Source organism: Pinus tabuliformis, chromosome 3_1 (genome assembly GCF_031772625.1).
Source record: "Pinus tabuliformis cultivar Carrire ecotype Pingquan chromosome 3_1, CPIR1, whole genome shotgun sequence".
In the NCBI taxonomy this organism is placed as follows: domain Eukaryota; kingdom Viridiplantae; phylum Streptophyta; class Pinopsida; order Pinales; family Pinaceae; genus Pinus; species Pinus tabuliformis.
The window spans coordinates 204,693,411-204,706,818 of NC_142301.1; the positions used below are offsets into that span (position 1 = coordinate 204,693,411).

General features: G+C 39.1%; 1 protein-coding gene across 1 annotated transcript in view; it reads right to left on the reverse strand.

The window, feature by feature from the left end:
- Positions 1–13,408, reverse strand: part of CPSF100 (cleavage and polyadenylation specificity factor 100) — a 435,702-nt gene that overhangs the window by 74,109 nt on the left and 348,185 nt on the right. Inside the window, exon 13 of the mRNA XM_089411014.1 lies at positions 6,973–7,071. Coding sequence (XP_089267140.1) covers positions 6,973–7,071 — 99 coding nt within the window. The remainder of the gene's footprint in view (positions 1–6,972; positions 7,072–13,408) is intronic.

The window sequence follows — 13,408 nt, forward strand, 5'->3', positions numbered from 1 at the left end:
GGATTGATTCCTTAGGCCTATTCACAAGAGAGACTCAATTATATGGCTTTCTTGCTCGGGAAGCAAGGTGATATGCTCTCTACGAAGGGCTAACAGGATTCTCGAGGCCAGGATTTGGAATATATCCTGCAAAGTAATTCCTAGGCTTGGAAATTCTTATGGAGAATTGGTCTTTGTGTGATCATTGTGGAATTGGCGTTAATAGGTTGTGGGACCACACAGGACCAAGTGGACCCAAAATTAGGTCAAGGGTATCGAGTTGATCACCCAATGAAGGGCTTGACCTAATTTAGGTAGGAGAAGAATATCAAAGGACATTTTCTTTGGGATTTGAATTCAATGATCCTAATGAGGACACTAGCCAAGGGAAAACTAGGGAAAGAAATGGTCCTTGAGCTAGGCTTGCGATATCCCGAGATCCCACAATCGGATTTGCTTCAAATTTGGAGGGCCTCTAGAGAAAACCTTAGCGCAGTTGTGGACCAAAAATCGACGTGTTTAGATGGCTAGATTGTGATATAATTGATGACCTAGGTAACCTGTGTAGGTTAGGCCTCGAAAAAGAGGGAGGTGAAAAGAAGAATCGTTGAAAATGACCACCAATGGAGGATTAGTGCCTTGTCCTTCAAGAGAGATGGAGTCAACGAGAAATTATGGTTTGGTAAGAATTCACCCAATAAAGGAGGCCTTCAATAAATTTGCACGACATTTAGATCATGAGAACAATTGTTGCAAGGACTTTACGCCTCGATTTCCAATAAATTATGACTTATTGAGGTGCATTTAACATAAATTATCTCTAAGAACATTCACCCATTCAAACATGGCCCATGACATGATGCAACGCTATAAAGAACAATAATTCCCACAATTTGAATTTGTAAGTAAAGTAAAGATGTTGAAGATATTCGTAAGTAAAATTGATTTGATTGATAAGCATGATGAAGAAAGTTATATGAATGATGATGATCAGGAAGACTCTAATAAGAAGGATTGAAGCCATAAAAGATTCTCTGATGTTATAGAAAGTAGTGGACTAGGAACTGGTCAAAACCTGTAAAAAAATGGAAAAAAAAAAACTGGTTTACCAAAAACACATAAAATAATCATATTTTAAAGAAAAACATATATATTCATGTGCATCAATATGAATCCAAACCATTTATATACAAATATGCAAAAGTTTTCATTTATATAGCATGTAAGGGTGCACATAACCAAAATAGCATCGAGTGCAATCCATCTCTAAACCCTAGATGGAGGCTCTAGATGGCCTCTAACATCCAAAAAAAATCACGCTACAACAAATGCCTACATATCATCAAAATCATTGCCTATATTGGGGTCTTCGCCATCAATATAACCATTTAACCATTAAAATAAGATAGAAAAAACGTAGCATGTCATGTCAAGATTTTGTTTGAGTGATGGTTACATTTTTAGTAGGGTCATGGTAGAGGAGTTCGACAACCAATGCCACTATCATCAAAGTACATAGAGGTCTTGGTGCTCTTTATTAAATACTAGCTCCATACCCTCGTACATGACAAAATCCAATGGAAACGTTGCAATCCCCCCAATTCTGAAATCCTGAAAAACTGTTAAGTCTGCTGGATTTTAAGTGAAATCTAAAATTCTACTTTCTCCATATGAAATTCAATGAGGTTGGAACCACTCTCAAACATCCTGAGTCATTTCATGGTAATGTTAAAAATTTAAGTAAAAGGATGACTTTTCATCCTTTTACTTTAAGAATTTAACATTACCATGAATTGCATAGCAATACTAGGGCCATAGGCTTGATTATTAGGTTGAGGGCCATAGGCTTGAATATTAGGCTAGCCTAGGGGAGAGTAAGAAGCATTCCAACTAACTAAAAAATAAAAAATAAATAAAAAAGGCACTTTTTTTTTTGCACAAAACCGGTTCAGTGAAATAGGTCGGTTTGATACCAAACCGGCCAGTTACATACCGAAATCGGCCAATTCCATATCAAACCAGTCATTTCCGATTCGAAGGGCCAATTCAGACTAGTTTTGTTCCCAAACTGGTCGAACTGACCAGTTTTGCCAAAACAGGTTCGGTTTCGATAACACTGCATTGGGGAAGTACACCAAAGCTTCCTTTCATGACAAAGACAGTCGAGCACAAGAAATCCTTGATCGAGTTCACTCAGATGTGTGTGGACCGTTCTCGACAGCATCCACAGCCAAGCACGGGTATTATGTAATATTTGTTGATGACTTTTCTCGTAAGTGTTGTATTTTTTCATGTAGAAGAAAGATCAGACGTTCACTAAGTTTTCTAAATTTAAAGCACTTGTCGAGAAAGATACCGACAAGAAAGTTAAAGCTCTCAGAAGCGATAACGGTGGAGAATATGTGTCGAATGAATTCAAGAACTTTTGTGCATCAGAAGGCATTCGACGAGAATTAATAGCACCTCATAACCCACAGCGGTATGGGATGGCTAAAAGGAAGAACAAAAGTATTGTGGGAGCAGCACAAGCGATGTTACATGAACAGGGCCTACAATTACACTTGTGGGCTAAAGCATGCAACACAATTGTTTATTTGCAGAACAGAAGCCTTCATCGAATTCTCGGGATGAGTACACCAGAAGAGGTTTTTTCAAGAAAGAAGCCAGATGTGGCACACTTCAGGATCTTTGGTTCATTAGTGTATTGCCATGTTACCACAAGTTACTACAGATGTACGGAAAAATATAGAGCCAACAACTGAGTTGGGCATATTTGTGAGGTAAATTGATACACTTTGCAACTATCGGGTGTACGTGCCAACCAACAGGATGACAGTGGTTCACAGAGATGTGAAGTTCGATGAAGAGAAGGCCATGAGATGTCCCCTTGAGAGAGAGCTTCAGCTATATGCAGTTGAGGAGCTTTAAGCTCAAAAAGGAGGAACCTCAAGATGATGTGGAGCAACCACATGCAGAGGAACAGGGAGTGGAAACACCCACTCATGCAGAGACTTTTAGAGATGGGAGAAAGCGCATTAGAGAGGCTGACAGGTTATTGCATCATGCTAGAAAGAATGTGGGAGCACCTACATCACAGCGCAGGCAGAGGAGGGCACTAGAGAGGTACACTGACTACATGGCTCTAATGAGCGAGAGTGTAGAGATTGAGCCATCCTCATTCAAGAAAGTAGTTTAGCAACCCGTGTGAGTTGATACCATGGTTGAGTACGACTCCATTATCAGAAACAGTGCTGGGGAAGTGGTCCCAAGACTGGCACACAAGTTAGTGGTGAGTTCTTGATGGCTTTACAAGGTAAAGCAAGCAGCATATGGGAGTGTGGAGAAACACAAGGCCAAATTTGTGTTCAGAGGGTTCTCTCAGGTGGAGGGAATTGATTACAATGAGACTTTTGCTCCTGTAGCAAGGTACTCATCAATTAGATCCATTCTAGCACTATCAGCGCAGATGGGATGGAAGATACATTAGATGGATGTAAAGACAACATTCCTCAACGACATGATTGAGGAAGAGGTGTATATTGAGCAGCTTGAAGGATTTGACACCTTCAACAGAGAGTCGCATGTGTGCAGACTTAAGTGAGCATTGTATGGACTGAAACAAGCACCCTGTGCTTGGTACACCAGGATTGACAGTTATTTCACCAGGTTGGGCTTCACCAAAAGTGAAGCAGATGTGAACCTTTACCATATTGTGGTTAAAGGTAAATTGTTGATTATTGTTTTATATGTCGATGATTTGATTCTGACAGGTGATGAGAAGTTGATTAAGTCTTGGAAAGAGGATCTTGCAAGAGAGTTTGAGATGAAGGACTTGGGGCTCATGCATTATTTTGTTGGTATGGAAGTATGGCAAGGAGATGAGGAACTGTTTGTCTCTCAGGGCAAGTATGCCAATGAGATACTAAAGAATTTCCACATGGAGAGTGACAAACCCATGGAGACTCCTCTAGTTGGTAACTGGAGGAAGGAGGATGCTACTTCAGGTGAAGTAGTGGAGGCTACTATTTATAGACAGTTTGTGAGTTCACTTATCTATTTGGTGAACAGATGACAGGGCATGTGTTTTGCAGTCACCCAGCGTAGTCAAGCCATGGTTAAGCCAACCAAACTTTATTGGAAGGCAATTAAACATCTGTTGAGATACCTCAGAGGTACCACTCAGTTTGGTCTTTGGTATAGATGAGAAGAGGGAGTGAAGCTTCAAGGCTTCACAGATGCAGATTGGGCAAGGAGTCCACCCGACAGGAAGAGCACATCAGGGGGAATCTTTAGTATTGGGTCAATAGCAATTTCTTGGTACAGCAGGAAGTAGAGATCAGTTCCACTCAATTCAGCAAAAGCAGAGTACATGGATGCTAGTCAAGCAACTTGTGAGGTTATCTAGATGAGGAAGATTCTTATTGGTTTGTTTGGTCAACAAATGGATCCAACAATGATTTACTTTGACAATCGTAGTTGTATCAAACTCCCTAACAATCCAGTTTTTCATGACCATCCAAGCATATTGACATTCGGTATCACCATCTACAAGATTGTGTGCAGAGGAGAATCATGTTGTTGGAGTACATTCCTACAGAGGAGCAGGATGCAGATATTTTGACAAAGGCATTGTCAAGATGCAAATTCGAGTTTCCCAGAGGTAGGATCAGGGTAACAGATAATCCCTTTCTTGTTGAAAGGGCGTGTTAAAAATAGCAACAAGAAAACCTAATTTAATTTGTCCTTGAATTAAATTAGGAATTAAATTGTAATTCTATTCTCATAGCAGCTTGTAGCAGTTATCTAAGTTAACTTGACTTAGTTGGCTCAGTAAATTCGGGTTGGAAATCTATCTAGAGTGATGTAGAGTGATCCCTAAATTTTAGGGCCCCAAGTTGAGTTCGTATTGAGTTGTAATTATTTAATTCAGCATAACTGAGTTAAATTAGTTCTAAATATTGGAGGAGCTAGTGAGAGGTCAAGTGAATTAAATTGGATTTAATTCACATGCAGTGATCAATCATATCACTGATAATTCACTCAAAATAGCTCATGCATGTTAGTTCAGATGAAAACCCCGCTAAGATTAGTGTTTACGGACAATGTACTATTAGTTGTAAAATCATCTAAATTAAACCAATGGTGCATGCAATCAGAGGAAGGCCTATGGATGGATTGCGCAGTTATGAGAGGAATTTCCCAATTAAATATGGGCTAATTCCCTTGGAAAATGCACAATGAAGTAGGAGCTTGGTAGGCAACAGATTTGGCTAAGTATTGGTATGAGCTGGTTTGTGAAGCAGTGAGAGTTTGTACTTGTGCAGAGATTGTTCAGGTTGGGCAAGCATTGTATTTTCTTCTCAGCTCTTCTCGTTAATGCAATATACAAATAGCGGGGTTTTTTGCTGTTTCTCTTCCCAGAAAAATATTGTGTTATGTGTGATTGAAATTCTTCCTTTTCTGCTTTGTGATTTCATTGATCATTTTTTTGTTTCCAATAATGAGTAGAGTACATTCAAGACTTTTGTTTTTGCATATCACATACGCAGTTTAAACCTACAGTAAAAATCTACATTATTATTATGACTTATTAAAGCATGGGTTTTATGCTTGGGTCATCATGTTTTAGGTCAAAGTACCCATTGAGGACTTCTAGGTTTTATATTAAGTCATTAGAGTCATTGTCCATTTAATGAGACCCTTCTTGGGCTTTTAAATCATGTAAAAAGAATTATTATTGAGTAAAATAACTCATGTGTCACCTCCACACCAAGTCGGCACTTACCTGAACAAGTCGGCCTACATGACAGAACCTCGACCCATAAGAAGGCTATCTATAGAAGTGCAGTTCGATCCATTTTCTCATCCACTCACAAGTTCGATATACAAGCAGAAGAAGCAGAAAAAGTGTGAAATTTCAAGAGAAGAATGAGAATTGCAGGAGAAGGATAAATATCAAAGTTTTTGAGCTATCTCTCTCTCTCTCATTCATACGAAGTTACTGGGTTACAGCTGGGGTCAAAGATTTGCTGCTGGAGATGTCGAAGTTCTGCTGGAGAGGTCAAAGTTCTGCTGGAGAGGTCAAAGTTTCTGCTGCCGCTACTAGGTCGAAATTCTGCTGCTGCAAGGCCAAAGTTGTTGCTGGATGGTTATCATCTGCAAAAGGAGGAAAGGGCTGAATTGGTGATTGGAAGAAGTTTGTTTCTAGGTCAAGGAATCTTGGATCATCTCATGAAACTATAGAAGAGTTGTTGACTAGGATTTCCCCTAGACAGGGATTTTTCCCTAGCTGTCCACCTACATCTGGTGTCTTTGATCTTTGTGTTATGCTTTTCGTAATTGCTTGATGAACTAAGTTAAAAGAAGAACACAAGAAAGTTAATAAAAACATAAGAATATCACAAGTAATTATCAACATAAAAGAAAATATTTCTGCCTTTCTGATTTTCCAACATAATGTACCCCTTAGACAAAAGACACAATGGGGCATAACCCCACATAAATAATTAAGATATATGAAAATAAAGTACCTATAACAGATTCTAAAAAATACTGAAGCTACAAAGACATCCACTGAAAAGAAGAACACAGTAACAGACATTCTCTTTTTCTGGCGATGACAAAGAACCTCCACATTCAAGATGGGTCATAGTGATAAAAAGATGGAATATATTTTCAAGCATTATATAGTACCAAACAAAAAAAGAAACATATACTAGAAATAACATGATTATGAGAGTAGAACAAAATTTAATTTTCCTGATTATAGCTTATCAGTTTGTTCGAAATTAACTAGTCCTGCTCCTTCAGTAGAACAATAAAAACAAGGTTTCCAATAGTAAATTCAATCACTCAAAAGTTTTGATCCTCTATAAAATAAAACAAAAAGTAAATAGTCATTCCCCCTGGGAAACAGGCAATTTTTTGAAGAACTATCTTCTGGACCAACCAATATGTTAACAACCCAACATGAGTTAGCAGGAAGACACATACAAGCTTTAGAGGTGCCACGTGTCCAATGATTGATTTAATGGAGCGTCCATCAGAACGACCCTCAAAATCCACATATTGCAAAGAGCATTTTACATAAACCTGACATTTAAATGAATGCAAATGGAAAAAAGTATCAGAAAATCAATATTGAATCAATAATTATAAAAAATATGCTTTCTCAAGAAAACAGTCCATAAAACTCAGAAGAGCATGTTAAGAACTTCGCTTTTTCTCTCCTAACATAATCTCGATAACTAAGAAACTCAAGCAAATAGAAAGAAATAGAGCATGCTGGAATGTAAATAACAAGAATCCATGATTGCCGATGAAAAAAAGCCTATGGAATAAGAACCCAAAATGGAAACAACATGGTACACCAAGACCCAATTTTGTTGGAGTAATCAGCAAATAGAGTTGAAAAGGAACTCTCTGACAAAAGGCTGTTTCACGTAGACTGATGCCAGAACATAAATCAGACAACTCATTTTTATAACAAGTTAAAGTAAGACATGCTTAAAAAATCCTTAAAGTACTTACTGATGTATTTAAATAATTTCATAAAAGATTTGAGCTCATCAAGTTTAGTCAAAGTTACGTTTTAACATAACTTAAAATAATTGACATGTAAACTGTCTCAATTTCGTTTGCCTGCTAGTGTAAAATGGCAGTGAGTTGAGTCATGATCCCATAAAAGAGATCAGGCCATTAAGAATCTACGTATGAGGTTGTTCCAACAATTTTCTCTAATTATTCTCCTATCGATTTCCAGGGTCCAGTCAAATAAGGAAGGAAATAATCCATGTATGGCAGTCAATAGCCTAAATAAATTGATTGAATTAATCCATGCAAAATCTTGGCTGCAACACATTAGGAGTATAAAATCTTTTCACAAAGTTGGTAAAATTTTTTATGATACTTGGTAAGAAAATGCAACAAAAGATGATAGATACACTTTTAATATACTACTGAAACAAAGAGGGCAGAGAGAGATGTTGAGAAAAAGGGTACCAAGGAGGTGTTTCCTAGTGCTTTATTCCTTTGGCCTAGGAAAACACATGAGACACCTTTTTAGTGTGTGACTTTATGAGTTGTTAAAGTCATATGACTTCTAGTCATCTTATAAGGTACAAAAGTACATAGTACTTTATATTATTAAAGTTACTTTATGTTTTTAAAGTGGCTTTATGCAGAAAAAGGTACAAGGTACAACAACTTAATAAAGTGACTAGGTAAGCTCATTAATGAAGGGGGAGACATAAAAAGGGGGTCAATGGAAGATTAGATCTCCACCCTTGATCAAGGAGAGCTGAGATCTAATCTCAGCCCTTGATCTAAGGGGTAGGGTTTCTCCTCATTAGAGAGAGTAAAAAGCAAAAAGGCAAAGGAGAGAGTTCATTCTTCAAGTGCAAATTCGGAGAAGAAGAAGTGAAGAAGAGAAGGAGAAGTGCAAAGGTTGAGACAGCCATTTGCTAATGAGGGAACCTACAGCAGCTTGGAGAGAAAGCCTTCACCACACAAATCGAGGAGATCAGCCCGAGTTTCTAGGTAGGAAATCAGGCACACCGACCAAAGTAAAGCAACCAATAGTTCAACACAATGTTGCAAGAACCGTCCCCCCTCCCAATATCAGGAAGCCAAACCGCATCCTATACAGATCTGCCACTGATCCTTCAGTGGAACCGAGATTCCGCCGTTTTTTGGCGATTAATGCAAAATCGGATCTGCAAGGGCTCGACCCGTTGTTCTAGCTGCCCGATTCGCAGATCTAGAAAGGATCGGCTATGGATCCGTGGAGGTTCAGGCATGCATCCACCGCGGATCACGAGCGGATCCGAGAGAAGGTGGACAGTTGACACGGTTTCGCGCAGCTTTTCTTGCTTTATTTTGGAAATTTCGATCAGTTATGTGAGGAAGTATGCTTTCCAAATACCTCCAAGGTGCCCTTTGATGCTCCCTAGACGCTCCCTAGATGCTGCATAATGGTAATGTTAAATTCCTAAAGTAAAAGTGACATTCTCCTTTATATTTCATTTTCATCCTTTTACTTAAATTTTTAGCATTACCATGAAATGACATAGGATGTTTGAGAGTGGTTCCAGTGAGTGTTGCACAAAACACCCCCCCCCCGCGAATCAAACCCAGATTCGCGACCCGTACGGATCCATGGGTGATCCAACCTTGGAACCGCGTCACAGAAATTCAAAAACGCAGATTGGGCTGGAAAAAAGGATTCTTGGTCTGTGGGAACCGTCCGGCCTCGATCCTTGTTTCTTTACACCTGAGATGTGATTCCTGGGCGGGATCACCCGATAGATCCGCCACGGATAGGGGCCGACTTCAGGCGGACCCCAACAACTTCCGTGAGTTGTTCGCCGGTTCCGTCATGCGAACCCACAAAAATCATTTTTCTTTATTTTTTTTATTTAATTGTGGTTGGGGTTGGGTTTAACTTGGGTTAGGGAAAATAATGAAGGGAATAAAAGTCTATTTCTCCTCTTATTTCCTCATTCTTGTATTTTTGGAGAGCTTGGAGAAGAGAGGAGAAGAGAGTAGAAAAAGAGCAGAAGAGAGCTCGGAGAAGAGAGACTTGAGGAGAGCTTGGAGGAGTGAAGAAGGAGGAGCTAGGAGAAGTGAAGGAGGAGCTAGGAGCAGTGAAGGAGGAGTAAAGAAGGGCTTCCATCTACAAGAGCTAAAGAGGTAAGTGCAAACCCCAAACTCCCTCATTTTCCTGTCATTGTTTTTTCTATTCTTGCTCCTCCCTCTCTTACTCTTTCTCATTCTTTCTTCTTGCTCATTTAATTGCAGGTTGTCCACCACCTATATTCATATTCCAAGATGGTGTTCTTTTGGCTTCTATGTATCATTCCACTTTTGGTTTTCATCATGGCAAGGGGGAGTAGGAATAGACGGGGAAGAAGAACAAGAGGATTGTGGTCTCCATATGAGTGACCCAATCTATGATGAGGAAGGGTTTGAAGAGGAAGGGGATGAACATGAAGAGAACTCTAAAACACTAGACGGGAACGCTGCATTGACACCATTGTGGAACTATATGACTAAACTTGAAGGGGGGAAAGGTGGTGGAAGCTACAAGTTTTTGTGCCCTCATAGTTGTCATGGAGGAAAACCATATAGTGGTTCATATACCCATGTGAGGAGGCATCTTTGTGGGGTGATGGACAGTGATGAGAAAAAGGGTGTAATAAGGATACAAATTTGCCCAAATGTTTCCACTGGACAAACAAGAAAATACATCCAAATAGAGGAAGTTGCACAACAAAAAAGAAAGAAATAAAAAACTCAGTCTGAATCAAGTGCAACATCTAGATTGGGTAGCTCATCTCCTGTACTTCTGCAACATCTGGAGGTAGAACAATATGGGATTTCCTAATGTTGCTAGGAGGGATGATGTGGATGGAAAGATAGTCCGATTTCTTTATGCTTGCAGTGTACCATTCAATGTGCTTCGCTCTCCCTATTGGCATGATATGGTTAAGGCCATCAATGAAGCCCCAACTATGAGAAAGATAGAACAGTGTTATTAGAAAGAGAAAAACCAAAGGCTCAAAGAGCTTTGACACGTTTTACAAATGAGTGGGTGGATTGTGGGGTATCCATTGTATCAAATGGGTGGACAAATATTAGAAACCAACATTTGATAAATGTTCTTGGTGTTTCTGCTAGTGGTGCAATATTTATTACATGTCATGAATCCTCCTCTGTCAGTGCAACTTCCCAAAACATTGCAGATCTCCTATTGCAATCAATCAGAGATGTTGGTCCTAATAATGTGGTTCAAGTGATCAATGATAATGCAGCAAATTCTAAGGCAGTAGGAAAAGTTATTGAGCTTACTCATCCACACATCTTTTGGCCTGGGTGCTTGGTGCACACATTGAACCTTTTGACGCATGATATTGTGAAGCAAAAAGAATGTCGATGCATTAATGAGCTTTACAAGAGAGGGAAGCAACTCATTAAATTTATCACAGGGCATACAAGGGTAAACTACATTTATGGCAATTACTCCAATTTCCAGTTGTTTAAACTTGCAAAAACAAGATTTGCAAGTTATTACCTCACCTTTAGGCGGCTAGTGAAGATGAGACAAGATTTAAATAATATGGTGACCTCTGAATCATGGGAGGAAATTAACACTGATAGTGATGGTGCTAATGTAGCCAAGGACACTATTCTTGACATGTTATTTTGGTCACAAATTAAATATGTTTTTCAATTCACCAAACCAATTTATTACATGATCAAGTTTGCAAATTCAGATCGGCCAATAATTAGGGAGGTGTATGAGCAAATGGATAGCATGTTGGGGCAAATTAAAGACATTGTTGAGCCTAGAGATATCACCTTGTACAATTATATTTGTGCAGAGGTGGAAAAATGGTGGGATATGCTAAACATTCCATTGCATGCCTTAGCATATGTTCTAACACCTAAATATTATCATCCATCATGGCTTTCAACAGCAACACATGTGTGGGGGAGCAGGAGAAAACCACATCTAGATCAGAGGTTCTAGAGGCTTATATGAGAGCACTGGATAAATTAGTCCCTAATGAGGAGGAGGTTTCCATGGTACAAAAACAGTTGAGCAGCTATACACTTGGCACTATTCCATTTGGGAGCATTCATGCAATTAGAGATCGAGAGACTTTTTCTTCTCTTGAGTGGTGGAACATGCATGGACGTGCAACTCCACTTCTACAAACTTTGGCATTGCGGGTGCTATCACATGTGATAAACACTTCTTCGGCAGAGACATGTTGGAGCTCTTATTCCTTCATCCACAGTGTTAAAACGAACAGGTTAAATTCAAACCAGGCAAAGCGCTTGGTTTATGTTCACTACAACTTGCGATTGTTGTCCCATTACTATGATGATGCAAAGACTAATAAAGACCTTAAGGCATGGAACAAAAATCCAAAGGAGCCCAAATTGGAGGATGGAGTGTTGCGATTAGATCAATCAGAGGATGCTCTTATCCAAGATGATGATGATTGAGTTGAGATGCCACCCCCATTTGGTCCCTTGGTTCCTAAGTTCCATGCTTCAACACCAACAGCAAGGGCTTCATCTTCATCAGTTTCAGTGCCACAACTTCAACAGCCACCATCCTCTTCATTACCACCACGTGGAGGCCCACAGCCACGTACTGTTTGTGGTGGAAGGAGGAGATATTAGTAGATATATACACAATTTACTACTTTTTTCATAGCTTAGACTTGTATGCTTGTTGTGAATCCCAAATTGATATCTAATTTGAACTTTGTTGTCTTACTCTTACCAGTTTAGTGTGTACTTGAGTTTTGTTGGCGGTCAAGTGGCCTATTTTGTGAACATTATTATTTGAATTTTGGACATGACTAATGTTAACAGTTTCTCACTTGCTAGATTAGTTACTTGAATGTTTGATGATTTTATCTGCTAAATGTTGTATGTTTTATAATATGCTTAAAAATTTGATGTAAGTTTGAAATTGCTAGAATCTAGCTGGTTGATGCTCAAATAATTAATAATTAATATACAATGGAATCATGGATGCCATATCTATCTTGATTTATGTAAAAATATGCATGTTTTCATGTCTTCTACCACTAATTTGGTATTTGGGATGTTTTTTAAATATAAGTGCAACATATATATATATATATATATATATATATATATATATATATATATATATATATATATATTGTGAGAATTGTTGAATCTAACACATCAGAAACTCCTATTGCAATTACTAGTTTACAATCTCCTACTTGTTCTTTACATTAACAAGTTATTTAATTGCATAAACATCGAAGTAAACACTATTGCAGCCTTCACAGATATACAGATCATGCACTAAAATAAACAGAAACAATAACACAAGGGACACCATTATTTTCGCATAATCGTCCCTGGCAAAACCCAATTCGGGAAAACCAGTGCAGCATATAGAGGGTTTGTATTATTAAGCAGATTTCATGAATACAACTAGGGTGCCAGAAATGGCTCACCCAACAGAGAATATCCTCGGCAGTAGTACCTCTATCCGAAGATAGGTATTCTGGCAAATCAGCAACCAGATGATCAAACCCCACAACGACTCTAGTTGTTCCCTATGCTGGACAACAAAAGTTGCTCCAAGCACTACTCAAGAACTGCGTCACTCCTCCAGAAGCTGCGTCACCCTATCCCGGCTCAGAATATGCTAATTTGCTCCCGGTTTGCCCCACTGAATCTTCCAGCGCTGCCTCTGATGCCCTCTACGACAGCCTCTATGGCTTTTGCGCTAGCCTCTACAGCCCTTTGCATCCTCTACGTTAGCTCATACGGTCTTTATGTCAACCCTTCTAGGGCATGCGTTGTCTATCCCGGTACTTTACTACCTTTCTGCTATGTATTCTTCGGCCTCGGATGGAAATCCCTAGCTGAA